This window comes from Lontra canadensis, unplaced genomic scaffold, assembly GCF_010015895.1.
Source record: "Lontra canadensis isolate GAN:19392208 unplaced genomic scaffold, GSC_riverotter_1.0 scaffold58, whole genome shotgun sequence".
NCBI lineage: Eukaryota > Metazoa > Chordata > Mammalia > Carnivora > Mustelidae > Lontra > Lontra canadensis.
The window spans coordinates 11,059,082-11,075,369 of NW_022631052.1; the positions used below are offsets into that span (position 1 = coordinate 11,059,082).

Sequence of the window (16,288 nt, forward strand, 5' to 3'; positions counted from 1 at the left end):
CCAGGCAGGTATGGCTTGTTCTCTCTTCTGCCTCAATTCAAAGCGAGCAGGGACGGCAAAGGGTCTCTTTCTGAACACGACGTTGGCAGGAGTGGAAGGAAAAGTGCTCAACGATTACGAGTTGGTGGTGACGGTCTTGAACGTGACCGCAATGCTCTCTCCGTGGGTGCGAGAGCTGGAAACCCTCCCCAGGGGCTTGAATACACAACACCTGCCCCCCCCAGGTGTGCGTGTCAGAGGCCCGAACCAGGTGTGCCACTCTATACCGTCCGCCCACGGGCACGAACATCGGATACTCCTGCCGTGGCTGTGACTGTTTGATCCCCTCATGGTGACATTCTTACTGCGGCTGGAAGTCCTCGCCTGCAGGGGGACACGTCTGGTGTGTTTCAGGGGGACAGTCCCTTGCCCCTCCGGGTTGTACTCCCACTGTCCCCCGAGGCCCCAGTCGCCCGCCCTCCGGGCTGCCCAGGCTGAGGGAGAAAAGCAGCCTTGGTAACTTGAGTATAATTCGCTTTTTAATGAGAACAACGTGTGTAAATGACAGAATGCCACCGCCGTGCGCAGATGGCGGTCACAGAGTACCCATCAAATTCATTCTGCCCAAGGAAGGGAGGGAGGGAGGGCGCGGGGTGCTCGTGAGCCACAGCCCCGCCCCCCTCAGTCCTGCGGATGATGGGGTCACTGCCTGGCGGCCTGCACACACCTTTTGAACGGTAAGCAGAGATCGAAAGCACAGCAGCAATAACACTGGGTAAAGTCCTTCCTTGCGTAAAACATCTGAATTAATTCATTGAAGGTATCAAAAATATACCCTGTAAACCAATACATCATTTACACCTGCCTTTCCTTCCCACCGCTGCGGCAGCGCCGTGTGAGACAAACAGTCCAGTTCCTCGGAGCGTCCACTCGCCCCAGACCGCACCTGGCCCTTTCGCCCGCCCATCCGGCCCAGCTGGGTTTCCAGCAGTCTCGTTGACTGGGGCAGTCCGTGGAGACCGGGACGAGAGCGCTGGGGGCTGGACAGGGCCCGTGTCCGTCTGTCCAGAGCGAGAAGCGGAATGGGGACGGAGGGAGGGTGCGGGGGCTGCTAGCTCAGTTTCGACTTTGGTTCCAAATGTGTTAAGGGGGGAGGCAGTGGCATGGGAGGTGCGTGGCCATCCTGCTTTGGGTCCCTGGCCGCCCCGGCTGCGTGCGTGTGGCCGCCACACACCGCCGCGCCCCCTCCCCGGCCCCTCCCCACCCGAGCACCAGGTAAACATCCCCTGAGTAAGGTCACTGCACAGGACCAGCCCGGGGCGGGAGTCGTAGTTAAGGCTTTAGACAGGCGAGGATGCCGGCTCTGGACGGACGGACGGACGGGCGCGCAGGCAGACTCGGGGGCTCCTTCCTCGGTCGGGGGAGTCGGCGGCTGCCCCGCTCCTTGCCCGGCTGCTTTGGCCACTCGCTGGGCCCTGGCGCTGCCCCCACCCGTTCTGACAGTCACTCGCTGTCGGAGAGCGTCTCATACTGCGAGCAGAGCAGTGGCTTGGGCTCCTCGTCCCAGGCATGGTGGGGCCCGGCAAGGGGCCCGCTGCCCGCGGGGAGGCCCGGTGGGGGCGGGGAGGCCATGACACCCGCCTGCAGCCGCATGATCAGGGGGTTGTAGGGAAATGGTGTGGAACCTGTCGGAGAGACCAGGAGAGACCGTCAGGAGGCCCCGGGGCCCACCTGTCTACCACCCTGGGGACTGAGCCTGAGCCTTGTGGCCCGCCCCCACCCCCAGCCTGGCACTGTCCCAATTCCTCCTAATTCCTGTGAGCTTCCTCAAAACTGCCCCGGGCTCCTGGGTGGCTCAGTTGGTTTCAACTCAGGTCATGATCCTGGAGTCCCGGGATCGAGTCCTGCATCGGGCTCCGTGCTCAGCAGGGAGTCTGCTTCTCTCTCTGACCCTCTTCCCTCTCATCCTCTCTCTTTCTCTCTCACTCAAGTAAATAAATAAAAATTTTTTTTAAAAACAACAAAAAACCCTGCTCATCTCTGCTCACTGATACCGTGCTCTGGCCACCTGGGGCCTAGACCAGTAGGGGGTCTCCTTGCCTCTCGGGCCAGGGCTCTCCTGAACCTACATCAGTTCTCTCAGACGAGGCCAGACCACACGCTCGGCACACGATAGGTGCTCGGGCAGCCCCCCGCCCCGGCCCCTGGCCCCCGAGCCCCAGTGCACCTGGCAGGCTGATAGCCAGCAAGACACCAGCCCCACCACACCCACCTGCAGACGAAGGCCGGTCCTCCCACACGCGGTTGGTGAGCGGGGTCCGGCGGTTACAGTCCCCCTCCGAGTGCACTGAGGAGACCGAGGGTGGCCGGTCCCCAGACGCCAGGCCCGGGGCCGGGGACTTGGCTTTTCGGCTGCTGGGTCTGCCAGAGACTTTGGCCTTCCCGCCACCACCTGCAGGGAAAGGGCCACGTTGGACTGTGAAGACAGCACTTGCACGGTGAGAGCGGGGTGGGTGTGGCCCTGGCTGCCTGCCTCCTGGGCCCCCATGGAGGGGGACGACGGCAGCTCGGCCCTGCTGAGATGCCGAGGATGTTGACCAGATGGACAGGTCCAGCCTTCGGCCTGATTCTGGACGTGGGTTTCTACTAGGGGAGTGGGCTGAACTACTTTCAAAGGCCCCTTAGGCTGCCCTGAGGCCCACCTACCCACCCAGGGGCCGATACCCTGAGCATGAAGCCTTGGGGCTCTGGCTTGACCCTGACCATTGTCCCAGGACTATGCTCGGGCTGGGAAGCTGGAGGCCCTCTGCAGAGAAGCCGGGACCCCTGAGGCCAGGCCTAGGCTCCCACTAAGTCCAGAAACTTCCTGGGACCAGACCGTCTAGGTCAGACAAATGGGCCCGAGGTCTCCGTGCTCAGACACGCAGAGCACGGACCGGGGACCTGCGGCAGAGAGGGAGGGGGCTGGCCCCTCTGCTTTCCCTGACTCCTCAGACTTTGAGGCTCACACACAGACACGGTGTCCTCCCCATCAGGTCCCAGGCCAGCCAAGGTCCCACACGATGGCCCCTGCAGATGTGGGCCCCACAGGCCTAGCTGCCGGGAAGGGCCCCCTGATCCACACAGAGGTGGGTCCTCACTCTAGCCTCATCTCCTCCAAGGAGACATGCAGCCGGCCCAGATGAGGGCCTCCCGGGGGACCGGTGTCCAGCAGGGAAGGAAGGCAGTGAGTGTTTTTAGAAAAGCAGCAGCTCCTTTGTACCTAGTGGGCACGGGGAGGGCCGGGGCCGCACCCGCCCCGATGGGGAGAGCCGACTCCAGACCCACGCCAAACACGCACAAAAATGAAGTCACAAGCTCCAAAGCTGGAGGGGGTCGGTCAGAGGAACGCGGAGGCACAAGATTAATGACACTGGGGTGGGGACAGACGGGGCGGGCGGGGCTGGAGGACCGAGGCGGGGGAGGCCTGCAGACCTGGCGAGGTGAGTGTGTGTTCGCTCCGTCCGTCAGCAGCGGTTATGGGTATAGTGGCGGGCAGGCTGGCACTGGCAGTCAGAGGGTTAAAAGCATTGGCGCTGAGCGGGGGCTCCTCCCACTGATCATATTTACCCATGAGCGCCTTTCTAATAATGGCCTCCAGCCCCATGTTGGTGCTGGTATGCTCCTGCACCGCCTGGCTTCTGCAGGTCATGAGGCCTGGGAGAGAGACACACATACAGGGGCCAGGAGGGGCCGGAGGGACAACGGAGAGAGGGAGAGAGAAGCGGGGGGAGGGGAGGAGAAGAAAGAATACACAGTGAGCACATTTCGGCAAAGCAACATGTTTCTTCATTTCCCTGTCCCCCCCCCTTACTCTCCTGCGGCTTGCTGATGGGGTGGGGGCCCCCTCGGACTAAGGCCCTGGGGTTTGGGGGGCTGGGAGGCGAGATGACCACCCTCCCAGTCTCTCCGACTCTGCCCTCTGGGAACTCAGAAGCCTCTCCCCTGCCCCCCACCACCCGGCCCCGAAATCCCAGCTGGGGCTGCTCCTCTCTAAAAATTCCAAATGGCCTTGAAGAGGGAGTCGGGAAAGAGTGTGTGTGTGTGTGTGTGTGTGTGTCGGGGGCGGAAGTCAGAGGAGGGGACGCCCTGTTTGGGGAGACACAGCTGGGAAACCAGGTCAAGCCAGAGCTCCGTCCTGGGCATGGGGTGTCCATCCTGGGTCCCCGGGGCTGGTGGGGGCTGAGGAAGAGACTCCAGGAGGGAAGGTGACCCCCACAAGGTCTAGGACCCTCAGCCCCCACAGCCCCCTGTACACCCCCACTCCCCACTCTGGGCCTAACTCTCCTCCCCCAGCCTCTCCCCTGCCCGGGAGCCACGAGGAGAGAGAGGTGCAGAGACGGGATGGTGAGGTGGGGGTCATAGCCATGCAGTTACGGTGCGTGCAGGGGACAGGGCAGAGCTAGAGACACTCGCGTGACCGCCCCCAGCCCGGCCACCTCTTTGCCAAGCGGCCAAATTAACAGACTGGTTCCCGGCAGACGCCTGCAGACCCCCGCTACATCGCAGCCACGTGAATTCACCCCTTTTCGTTCACCAAGTGTTCTGTCCCTTTCTCATTTTCTTGGGGATCATTCTGGGAACTCTGGCAGACCCAGGGGCGCGTCTCTTCTCTACATTTTTGCTAAACCAGACTTTGCCCACAACACTCAAGCCCCTCTGCCTGACGTCCTCAGGCAACGTGTGCACGGATTTTCAAAACTGTGCCCCAGGAGTGCAGGAATAGCGGGGGGCTGGCGGGCGGGGCTCTCTGTCCCGGCCCTGGCTCGTCCGTGAACTCCACGGGCAGCTTCTCCGTGGTTGGAAACCACACTTCTGCACATTCTGGGCAACCGTGTGCTCCCAGCGTTGTTTTTCTTTTCTTCCTTGTAGCTTCAAACTTGGTCACAGCCAGGGACACACTCTCGCCACGTTTTGAGCTGTGTCTTGGCCACGTTTCACCGGCACTTCAAAAAAAATAAATAAAAGGAGGGAAAAAAAAAAGCCATGTCTCTCAAGAAAAAGTAGTATTTCCAGCAGGGGTGAGCACTGGGGGAGGGGAAAAAAAAAAGCACTCGTGCTCCTCCACACACAGAAAACAGCGCGGAGTGGAAACTATGACGTGACGGGGACAGGCCGTGGCGGTTTCTTGGTAGACCAGCATCTAGCGATCCCAGATGTTCCTGAGCCTTCCACCCCAGGTCACAGGGGCGCAATCGGACAGGGCCAGGCGGGAAGGAAGCTTGACGGCCTCCAGTTACAAAGGCAAAGTCGGACGGGGGCTGAGCGCGGAGACCAGGACGTGGGGACACCGGAGCGTGTGCGCCGACTGCTTACAGGGAAGCTGAACGGGATTTAGAAGGAGGCCTTAGCACAGATCTTCATGGCAGCGCTGCAGGAACTTCTACGGACGGATGCACCTGTGCGTCCACGGCCCCTATCACGAATTGCAACATTCTGGAAACTTTCATTTCTAACCATGTCATTGGCTCGACCAAATTGTTTCCTCTCTGCTGTCCGAGGTCTGGGTAGACAGGCAGGCGAGCCCCGGTCGAGACCCCCACTTGGAGGCCCTGATGCCCCTTTGATAAAATCCAGTGGTTGCCTTTTGCTCACCGCTTTCCCGGGCCTTGAGGTCCCGATGGCCCCCGGGAAGGCCAGCCCGGCTGCCCTCTGCTTCTCTGGCCTTGTACCCCCACCAAAGGCCCAGGGCACAAAGGACACAGCCCTGCAAATGACCCTGGCACCCCCCACCCCTCCCAGGCAGGGATACCAGCCCCGGCTCTGCTCTGCGCTAAGTGTCTTCACACAGGACTTCAGGAGGCCAGTCCCTGAAGCCTTCCAAGGAGCAGCAGAAACACACACCGTGGCCCCTACCAGCAGCTGGGGACCCAACCCCGAGTTGGGACTCACATCCCAAACGTCACAGCAGGCTGAAGCTTTAGTGAAAAGATGCCTGTGGGTTTTCACCCAACTCCGTACTCCAGCTCTGTCATTCCCTCAGCTGCTTCGAATTTTTGAATAAATCAGATGTTCTCTCTGTAAAAGCGCTCACGTGGACCCTGAGAGAAACCCGCGTACAAAGCCCACGCCCACGCTCCCCGTCCACGCTCAGATCTCCACCGGAAGCCCCGGCAGGGAGCTGGTGTTTCCAGACAGTTGTATGTGCCCCTGATTCTGTACCAAACACACCGGGAGGCCCTGGCGTGTGGTTCCAATGCAGACCCCTTGCAAAGCCTCCCCAGCCTTCTGTGTGAGTCTATGTCCCCGCTTCTGGGTTTGTGGAGTCCAGAGGGAAGGACACACTTGAACTAAGAAAGGTCTCAGTCTGCATGACTGTGGCTGGGGAAAGGCCCCGGTGACCTCCCAGGCCACACTCCCTGAGTGTCCTTTCAGATCCCACACAGCAGCCCAACCTCCCCAGCGTGCAGCCAGGAGGGGGGACCGGGAGAGCAGGGATGGGGCTGGTGGCCTGGAGCCCGGGCTGGACAGTTACCTGCTCCGGTGATAGCAGGCATGTTGAAGATCTCCGTCCCGGGCTGGCCGATATCTGGAGGGGCGGGTGAAAAGATTTAGGGTAAGGCCTAGGGGCCCACAGGTCCCAGAAAGTCACCTGCCCCTGCCCTCTCCCAGTCTGGTCCAAGCAAAGTGCATCAGCGCACACAGACTCCGTAGGTCGGGGGTAGGCCTGGGGAGTGTGCTTTTCTAACCAGCTTGCTGGGGCTCCCGACCTCCAGGCCCATGGACTGCACTTGGCAGGGCTCCGGAGCTACCAGGCCAGGCCAGGGACTATCTACAAGGTTGCTGCTCCAGCCCCGGAAAGCTTCCGAAAAGCCTCTGCGACACCCCCAGTCCCGCCGCAGCTAACGAGTCCCAGGCGGGGACTGCGGCAGGTTCCTCTGTGCTAGGATCTGTGCTTCCCGTGCTATGTGCGGGCCGCTGCGCTGGGCATGGGAAGCAGAGTTAGGACTGACGTCCAGTAGCCACATAAATGAGGGAAAAATCACAAATACGATGAAAAACCACAAATCAATGTGAGCTGGGGACACACGGGGCCCCGGGGTGGGCAGGACCCCAGTCCCCGGTACCCAGTGCGGAGGCTGAGCGAGAGGCACTCATGCAAGTACTCGCCATGTGCCCCCGTGTGCCCAGCACCGAGAGTGCAGGGGGAGCCCCCAAGGGGCTCAGTGAATGTGGGGTGAAGGGCCAGGGGGAGAGGTGTCGGCAGGTGCACCTGGCTTTATAAAGTACTTGTGGGTTCTAGCCCGGTGCCGGCGCCCAGCCCCGCGGGGGCCCCAGCTTCCTGGGGGAGGGGCACTGCTTACTGTACTCTGGCTCATTCCGGTTGTGGGTGTTCAGCTTCTTGTTGATCTCCTGTTTCTTGGACTTGACCATGGCGGAGTTGCTCTCGGTCAGTTTGCTGAAGAAGGCTGGTGGCTGGCTGGTGTTGCCTGGAGACTTGGAGCCCATCCTGCTGCGAAGATCAGATACCCCAGGTCAGTCTGCTCAGGGCTGAGCTTGCACACCTTTGACGATGCGGCACTTATCACCTAGCGGCCTTCGAAATTCAGAACTAAGCTTCTGCCCCATGCCTTCTGCCTTCACCTCTCAGACACCGTCTCCTGTCTCCTCGTCCCCTGAACCTTCTCTGTAGCTCACCTGCCCTCGGGCTCAGGCTGTCTCTGCAGAGCCCCAGCCGCTCTGCAGGGTCATGTTGCTCTACCTGCAACAGCGCAGCCCCTTGGAGGGCTTCAGGAGCTGGGCGCGCACCCAGACCACTTCTCTTCCCAAGGCTCGCGGACCTGGCTTGCTCTCTGTCCCCGTCGACCCAAGTGGTCGAGAACATTCAGCTCGTCATTGCTCAGGTCCTCCGCAGGTGGTGGCGCAGGGGCCCGGCCTGAGCCGAGACACCCCAGTCCAAGGCACACGAAGCTGCCACGGAGCTCCCTCAAGCTGGGGCATCTGCTCAGCAGGCCCGAGGGATCGCGGCTGCACAGTAAGCCCGTGCCAACCCCCAACAGCACAGTGGGGACCGAGGCCACGTGGGGGAGAAGGGACCGTGTCTGGAGTGTCCGGGGGCAGGGTGGAGGCCACCGAGGTACCTGGGCTCTGCCTGCTCCCCGTCCCGGTAGAGCAGTGGGTACATGGCGCTGCGGGGATGCCCAGGCTCAGCCACACCCTCTGGCGGGGACACGGGCTCGATAGCATCCTCGCTGCTGCCCAGGGTCGACGTCTTGCTTGGCTCTGGAGACCTGAGCGGAGAGAGGGGCCCCACTGTGGTCAGAGCTCCGCGCTCTCCCCCCTGGAACGACGCAGGGATGCGTCACTCTCTCCACTCCCCTCCCCACCCTGCCCTGCTCTGCAGCAGAGCTCAGTCACCTGCTCTCCCTGTGGAGGGCCCGAGAGCTGCTCTCCCAGGCTTTGTCGGCCACGCCTCGTGGGCCACGTGTGGCCTCCGCTCTAGTTTCTTCTTGTACGACCTTCCGTCCCTGGACAGTCGCTGAACTTGGCCTGTGGCTGGTAGCGGACCCCCACTGCCCGCCGTGTGCCAGGGACCTCACCATCCCCCGCTGCTGTCTTCCTGCCCTCAGGCCTCACTCACGCAGTGCCCCCCCTTGAGCCAGGGGCCTCCCGCAACCCCAGAGCCCCTCGGGGGCGCCAGAAGTCAGTGTGCGCATGTGTCTGCAGAGAGGCTGAGCACACAGCTCTGGCCGAGTCCCAGCTCTGCCCCTTGCTGGCTGTGCCCCTGGAGGTAAATGGACTCGCTTCCCCATATCTCAGTCCTTTCCTCGGTGACACGGGGACGTGGCCTGCCCTCGCTGGGCTGGGCAGAGAATCCTGGTTAACTCACGGCAAGTACTTAGCTTGGTGTCCGGAACCCAAAGAGTGCGGTGCGCCTGTCAGCTCTCCCCCACCCGCACTGTGGTCTTGAGCAAACCGCCCGGTGCCCGAGCTCAGTTTCTCATCTGTGCACAGCAGCGGCCGGCCCTGCTGCTTGCTCAGCCCCACCATGGCAGTGTCTGACCAGGGCCTCCCAGCAGCTGAACAGCCCCCGACACTCACCTCTTGCCCCCTTCACTGTGGGGCGAGCCACGAGCCGGGGCGCCGTGGTCTGGGGGCGGGAGGTAGAGGTCACTGGGTGGGCGGCGGAGGTCCAGGACGGGGCAGCTGGCTCCAGGGAAGGAGTAGAGGGGGGCGGGGAGAGGCGCGCTGAGCTGCTGTGGGTGGTGCCGCGTATAATCCTGGGTGATGACCTCCTGCAGGCCGGAGGTCGGGAGAGAGGCACAGGGTCAGGCAGCCGCAATGGTTAGGCTGAGCTTCCGGGACAGAACGGGGCTTGGTTCTTGGTGCTTTGGGATCTGCCTGCAGTAGCCTCAGTGTCCCCGTGGGCTCAGGGTGGTGGTCGTGGCCCAAGGTCTCACAGTGGCAGCCCCTGGGTGGGTCAGATCCCACCGGCCAGCGTACATGAGACGCGGATCACAGACTCACGCACCTGAGGCCCCATCAGCTGGATGTGGGGCGGCAACCGTGTCTGAGTCTGAGACTCTGGAACCCTCAGCATGGCTTGCCCTCGCCATCCCCTACCTCCTGGGTCCAGGCCACCAGGACTCGGTTTACCCTCCAGACCTCCCCCACCTTCCCCAGGACCTCAGCCCAGCCCAGGTTCAAAGGTGATGAGGTCAGAGAAGGGGTAGTTACACTGATGTGCTGTGCCAGGGTGACGACCCTCTGGTGACCTTTGACCCCTGGGGTGGTCTGGAGCAGCGGGCTGGACGAGGACTGGCTCTCGGGCGGCGGCCGCAGATGCGGGAGGTGTGCAGCCTCACCGCCAAGCTTGCTGGGGCCTGCGGGCAGAGGGGAGCAGGTCAGGCTGGGGGGGAGCCTTGGTTTTCCTACCTGCACGAAGGGGCGGTGGCAATCCCGCTCTCACAGAGCTGTGGTTAAGTGGGGTGCATGGGGGTGCTAGGGTGGGGTGGGGCCCTACCTGGGTGCTTGTGCCTCAGGTCCCCTTCTAGGTGGCTCTTGTCGACCTCTTCGAGGTGCTTGGGGAGCCCCTTGTCGTGGGTCAGGCTGGGTGAGCTCACAGGGCTGACAGGTTCCACCCCGTCGGGGCTGTAGCCGCCGCCATGGTAACCTACAGTGGGCAAGGCCCTGGGTCAGGCCAGTGCCAGGACCTGGGGCTGGGGCCGCCCCTCCCGGTCCACCCTTCCATGCTGGCTGGGGTCCCCAAGACTGGAGGGGGGCTGTGGGCAGAGGGAGAGAGGGAGCGAGCCAGAGCAGGGCTGCTGGCTGGCCGCAGGTGGGGGTGCGAGAAAGGAGAGACGGAACGGTGCGGAGAGTGACAGGTGGAGGAGAAACACAGTTGGACACACGGGCAGGCAGGCCAGGAGATGGAGACAGACCTAGGGACGGCGAGAAACACAGACCCACCCAGATGGTGGGCGCGGGGGGGGGAAGAGGAGTCTCTAGGGAAGGGAATGTAGGAGTGAGATCGGTGGGGGGTGTGGCAGGCAGGGACACTCAGGTCCCGGGACCCCGCCTGCGCCACAGTCCCAGGAGCCCCCAGCCCAGCAAATGGGAGCCCAGAGCAGGGGCCAGAGATGGGAGGCAGGGGATGCTGGGCAGCAGGTCAGCAAGGGGCACCCCAAGACGCCCTCACGACCCAGGCAGGGTGCAGGGCTCGGCTCCTCCTGGAGACTCAGCTGCTTTCCGCCCCTCCCTGTCTTCTCCCAGACCGTCTGCCTCAGCGGGCGTCCTCCACAGCAGACTCACCCACACGGCCGCAGGCATCAGCCCGAGCCCCTCTGCAGCCCCGCTCCCTGCTCCCCAAACACAGGCGCAAAGGTTGGGAGATGGGAGGCGCAGTGGAAGTCAAAATCACAGATCCATTCATTAAAGGAAAAAAAAAGCGAAAATCAAAAAAAAAAATCATGATAAAACAATGTGCAAATGAGGAGATGCCCCGGATCAGAGGCGGGGGTGGGCGGCAGCTTGAGGAATAAAACCATCATCGGGGCGTGCAATCGACGAAGACGCGTTTCAAAACGAAATACCAAAACCAACGAAAAATGAGGGGAAAAATCAAAAGCAGAGATCTGAAAATATCTTTAGGCCACAAGACGGGGTGGGTGGGCGGCGGGGCCGGAAGTCTTACCATCGCGAGGGGAGTCGTTGGCCAGCGAACCTCCTTCTCGCGGCCCTTTATCGTGAGCAATTTGACGCATGATTATCGCGTCTATGAAGGTGGCCGCTGTCAGGGTGGTCTTACCCAGAGAACGGAGCTCCAGTTCCTGGATGGAAAAGGGTTTACTTTGAGTCTTTTCCCGGTGCAGGTCCGCGGCCGAGGTGGGCAGCGCAGGCTGGTCCGGGCTGGCGTGGTGGGGTGCGAGGCTCTTTGCTGGGGTGCGGGCGATGGCCGTGTGGCTGGAGCCGGGGGGCGCCAGGGGCCGCGGCTCGGAGCCCTTGCTGGGGGAGGAGGCGGGCTCCAGCCCCGCGCGACCCGGGGGCTTGGCAAGGAAGGAGTGGCCGGCGTCTGCGCGGGGCCGCTCTGGCCGGGCGACCCTCGCGGCCTCCTTGGGTAGCAAAACGGGCTCCATGAGGGTGGGGTAGACCCCGTCCAGGGTGCCGCCCAGAGGACAGTGGGTGGTGGGTGGGAATGTGGCAGCCGGGCGGACAGGCGAGGAGGTGGAGGTGGACCTGGGGGAGGAGAGAAGAAGGTCAAGGGACTGCGGGAGCCGCCGCGGGGGGTGGGGAGGGGACCCAGGAGGCCGAGGTGGGGTCACTCCCCTCACACTTCAGCACCCCGATGGCTCTCCGCAGCCCAGGGATAAGCTTGTCTTCCCCGCCCGGGCTGCGAGGCCCTGCCGCCACGGCCTTCCTACGGCACGCGGTCACCTGCTCACTTACTCAATGTCAGCCCAAGACTTCTTACGGAACACCAGCTAGGTGCCCGGCGCTGTTCTAGAAACTGCTCTGACGCTGGGGAATACGGCAGCGAACAGACAGCAGCACTTTACGTTCTAGCTGAGCAGACCGTACGCAAGGTCAGAGAGCAGGTGCGCAGCTCTCGGGGTATGAATCAAAACCGAGTGGGGGTGAAGGCAGGATGCAAGCTAACGCGCTGGCAGGGGAGCCACGGAGAGTGGAGCCACATGGAGAGTGCGAACACCGGGGGCACGGGCCCTGAGATTGCTCTGGGAACGGGAGCTGGGGGGTTAGAGGAGAGGGCAGCAGGGCCCGGCTCTCCCACACCAGCCACTGGGGCCACACGGGGCTCTCTGGGATGCCTGCCAGCACTGCACTCTAGCACGGCTGCTCTCGGGGGTCACATGCCTCTTCCTCCAAACAGCCTTCCCTGATTGCTGTCTGGTCTAGGCCCTAAGATAAGCCCCAGAAGGGCTCGCAGGGCTGGCATCACGGTGTCCCCCACACCCGGCACAGGTTGGCCAGGAAGAAGGAACGCACAAACGTACACTCTGTGATTCCCGCAGGGTAACACAATAATCCCTGCTTCGCAGACGAGGACACAGGCGCTTGGACGTGAGCTGGCCCGACTCCAGCCCTCCAGCTGCCAGGGGGAAAGGCCCAACCGCTCCCTGACAGCCTTTGATCGGCTTCCCGCTGGTGTGGGGGGACAGCCGGCCTTCACGCACGAGCAGTAACCGTGCTCTAGGCGGCCAGGTGCCTCTGCTTCGTGTAACTGCTGTGTATCTGAGTCGGGGAGGCACAGCCGATGCTTTTGGGAAACGAGGTTGTCACCTTCCCTACCGGGAATTGTCGTTCGGTGGTGGGTAGGACTTAGAGCAGCCAAATGGGGGGAGGGTACTTGTATGAACGGAAACTTCACCTTGGAGGAAGCAGCACCGTCCTCCGAACAGGACCCCGGCAGGGAGGGGCACCGGGGAAGCTCCCCCCCCGCATTAGGCAGCTCTGCCCCACATTGGGCGGGGGGATGTCACTGGAGGGGACTTGGGCCCCTTGTGAGAGTGGACTGTGGGAGGCACACATGGGACACATAGACCCTCTCCCATCTTAAGAGAACCCCTAGGTTTTGTCCAGCGAAGACGGACACCATCTCCTCCCTGCAGGGCCCTCCTGAAGTCGGGGGAGGACCAGAAAGAGTCTCTCCCACAGCCCTCCCTGTCTGTCCCTCTGCTCTCCAGGGACCCTCTCCTTGAACCCAACAACCTACCACCTACTCATCCATCCACCCCCCCCAACCTGCTATCCAGCCACCCCTCCATCCATCCATCCCCTCACCTGACCCACGCAGACACCCACCCAGCCCCCCACCGTCATGTTCACCCACCCATCTACCCGTTCGTCCAGACCAGTTGCGGTCCACACACCACCCACCCACCTACCACCTGTCACCCACCCACCACCTGTCACCCACCCACTCAAGAATCCACGTATCTACCCACCTAACCCTCCTTCTAACCCAATCTCCCAAATCTCTGCCCATTCACCTAGCTCCCTGCCCATCCATCCACCCTCTCCCTGCCCTGCCCTCCACCCACCCACGCATCTACTCCTCCACACCCCCATCGGTGCTCCTGCCTCCCAGCCACTGACCCACCGTCCAACCACCAGCGTTCCCGCCCGTCACCCGCAACCATTCAACTTCCGACTCATCAATCCATCTGCGCCCCTGCCGCCCGCCCACCCGTCCCCTCCCTTGTGCCAACCTGGCCCACCTCAGGACCGTGGGCGTGCTGGGCTCCACGGACGTGACGATGCCCTTCATGCCCGTGTTGTGCAGCACGCTGGGTCTCTGCTGGATGGCGTCCTGGGTCCGGGGCGAGATGGGCGAGTGCTGGTGGGAGTGGGAGTGGGAGGCGGGCCGGCTGCCACTGCTGCCGCTGCTGCCGCCGCCCCCGCTGCTGCCGCCGCCACCACTGCTCTGCTCTGTACCTGGTGGGGACAGGCTGCGGCATCAGGGGGGGACCTCATGCGGCCCGCAAGGTCCCCCTGAGGCCGGGGCGGGGCTGTCAGACACCCTACCGGGTCTCCAGATGGGCGCATGCTCCACCGTGGTGGCGGACGTGAGGACGGACTTCTCGCGCTCCCGTTCACGCTCCCGCTCTCGGTCCCGCTCCCGCTCGGACGAGGAGGTGGCCGAGGCTTTCGTCAAGTGAGTGGGACCCCCTGGCAACCGAAAAGTCCTGTGATTCAGTCCGGCGCTCAGGGAGGGCCTGGACTTGTCCTCCGGGGTGGACAGAGGGAGCCCAGCCACCTTCCTCGGTCGCCCGGGCCCCAAAGCCAGGGCGGAGGTGGGGTGTACCTGGGGAGAGCGGGGAGCTGCTGAGCCGGCTGCTGAAGTGCTGGGGTGCCGTGGGGAGGTAGGCGAGGCGGTCCATGGCGGGGGCAGGCGCGCCTGGTGCTGGAGGCACCAGCACGGGGAGGTGTGGCACTTGGGACAGGTCGATGATGCCTGGCAGAGGAGGCGGGGGCGGGGGTTGCAGGAGGGGCAGGAGGGGCCTGAATGCCAGGCTCCCGCAGCGCCACCTCCCCTTGGCTCCCAAAGCCCAGGAGCGCGCAGCTGACGTCACTGCGTCCCCTTGGCACGTCCTTCCTGCCCTTCTGACCCCTCACCCCGAACGATCAGTTCCCGCATTCAGTGCCCCTGTCTGAAACACCTCGCATGACTGGTTCTTCCAAAAGGACCCTAACTGGTACTTGGTTGTTCCAGAGGAACATTCCAGAAGTTTCCAGAGGACTTAAATGTACTTACAGAGCAACCACAGGCTGTTCGCAAGTCAAGGGACCAGAAATACAAGCAGCCTCCTATTTCGACCCTTTTTTTTTTTTTTTTTTAATAGTGCCAAGGACCGCATAGACGGAGTTCACATAGACCGGTGCACACAGTCACCACACACACCCACACTCACAGCACACACACCACTCTCCACCTCCTGCCAGGTCTGTGTGTGCTCAGGGCGGTCACACCACCCAGACCCCTAAGGGGCCCACACCACACGGCCTCGGTCCATACACCTGTGTCCTGTCCTGAGCGGCCCAGGGCAGACGGGCACTAGGGCCGAGGGTGGATGCGGAGGGTCCGCCCAGCTGCACCCACCTCGAGGGCCGGCGGCGTAGTTGAGGGCCAGTGAGGACTCGCGGGGCGACAGGCCCCGCAGCATGTCTGCTCGCTGGGCCATGGCGGTGGCCGCATTGTGGTGCATCTGCTGCGAGGTGATGTAATCGTTGATGATTGTCTGGCGGTTCTCCAGCGCGGCCGTGTCGGGGTAGCCGCGGATGAGGTACGGCGGGTACAGGTGTGGGTAGGTGGGGTTGGGTGCCAGGTGTCGGGGCAGGTAATAGGCAGCAGCTGCAGCGAGGAGAGGAGTGAGGTCAGATGGCCTCCCGGTACCTACCCCTGACGGCTTCTCCCAAAATAACCCCCAAACCCAGAATTGAGGGCCTGGAGATGGAAAAGGCCTCGCTCCCCAGAACACATGGGGTACCTTTGACTGATAATGTAGTTCAGATCAAAGTTCCCCCAAACCAAGGGCATCTAAAATGTTTAAGTCACTAAGATACCCACAGGATGCATCCAACACTTCAGCCCTTTTTTGGATACATTTATAATTTCAAAGGCACTGATAGGTTCTGCAGGGAAAGAAAACCACTGGAAAATATTTAACCCCATGTGTGTCTCAGACTCTATGAGAACTTCCGTTCTAACCTGAACCCTTCACGTGATTGCCTTACTGGGTCTCTCTACCTCTATGCCTCAGTTTCCCCATCTAGCAGAGCTTAGTTGATGCCTGAGGAGTCCCTGGGCTGACAGGGACGAAGCCCCTCATGCCCTGCTGTGGGATTCTATGGGTCCAGGACAATCACCTGCATCAAGAGGGATTCCACGGGGTATGGAGGCGGGATCGAAGGCCAATGGGATGTGGCCGCGGTACAGGTCCACACCACTCACGCCCCGAAGCAGGTGCTCATAGGGCGAGATGGGGTGGGGGTGGTGCTCAGGCACGGCGCTGTGGGGGGACTTGGCAATCTCACGGGGCGTCGACGTCAGCTTTCGGTCCTGGGATGTCTTGCTAGATGAGAGGCTGCCTGTGGGGACGGGCCAAGGGGGGTAAGCATTGGAGCCCTGTGCCAGGGCTGTCAGAGCTTTCCACATGGGGGCTGCCGAGGCCAGGGTTAATGGGAGGCCATCTGAGGGTGCTGTCTGGGATCTGGGGACCAGGACTCCTTTCACCTGTTCCTCTCTCTCAGCTCCTGTGTTCTGTCATTTACTCATTTGCTTCCGTGTTTTTTTTCTTTAAAAGAATTCACT

At 62.3% G+C, this 16,288-nt stretch overlaps 1 protein-coding gene across 16 annotated transcripts in view; it reads right to left on the minus strand.

The window, feature by feature from the left end:
- Nucleotides 1-500: 500 nt before the first annotated feature.
- Nucleotides 501-16,288, minus strand: part of NCOR2 (nuclear receptor corepressor 2) — a 207,171-nt gene continuing 191,383 nt past the window's right edge. For 5 of the 16 annotated variants that reach the window (XM_032876473.1, XM_032876481.1, XM_032876475.1 and 2 more), the window contains 15 exons: nucleotides 15,844-16,065; nucleotides 15,077-15,328; nucleotides 14,282-14,431; nucleotides 14,002-14,145; nucleotides 13,686-13,911; nucleotides 11,267-11,694; nucleotides 9,983-10,132; nucleotides 9,697-9,842; nucleotides 9,061-9,254; nucleotides 8,100-8,249; nucleotides 7,323-7,471; nucleotides 6,494-6,547; nucleotides 3,454-3,675; nucleotides 2,252-2,431; nucleotides 1,483-1,664 (listed from right to left, as the gene is read on the minus strand). In XM_032876473.1, coding sequence (XP_032732364.1) covers nucleotides 1,483-1,664; nucleotides 2,252-2,431; nucleotides 3,454-3,675; nucleotides 6,494-6,547; nucleotides 7,323-7,471; nucleotides 8,100-8,249; nucleotides 9,061-9,254; nucleotides 9,697-9,842; nucleotides 9,983-10,132; nucleotides 11,267-11,694; nucleotides 13,686-13,911; nucleotides 14,002-14,145; nucleotides 14,282-14,431; nucleotides 15,077-15,328; nucleotides 15,844-16,065 — 2,849 coding nt within the window. Of the gene's footprint in view, nucleotides 1,665-2,251; nucleotides 2,432-3,453; nucleotides 3,676-6,493; nucleotides 6,548-7,322; nucleotides 7,472-8,099; nucleotides 8,250-9,060; nucleotides 9,255-9,696; nucleotides 9,843-9,982; nucleotides 10,133-11,266; nucleotides 11,695-13,685; nucleotides 13,912-14,001; nucleotides 14,146-14,281; nucleotides 14,432-15,076; nucleotides 15,329-15,843; nucleotides 16,066-16,288 lie in introns of all 16 variants that reach the window. The other 11 variants (XM_032876482.1, XM_032876478.1, XM_032876479.1 and 8 more) reach the window with 6 other exon arrangements.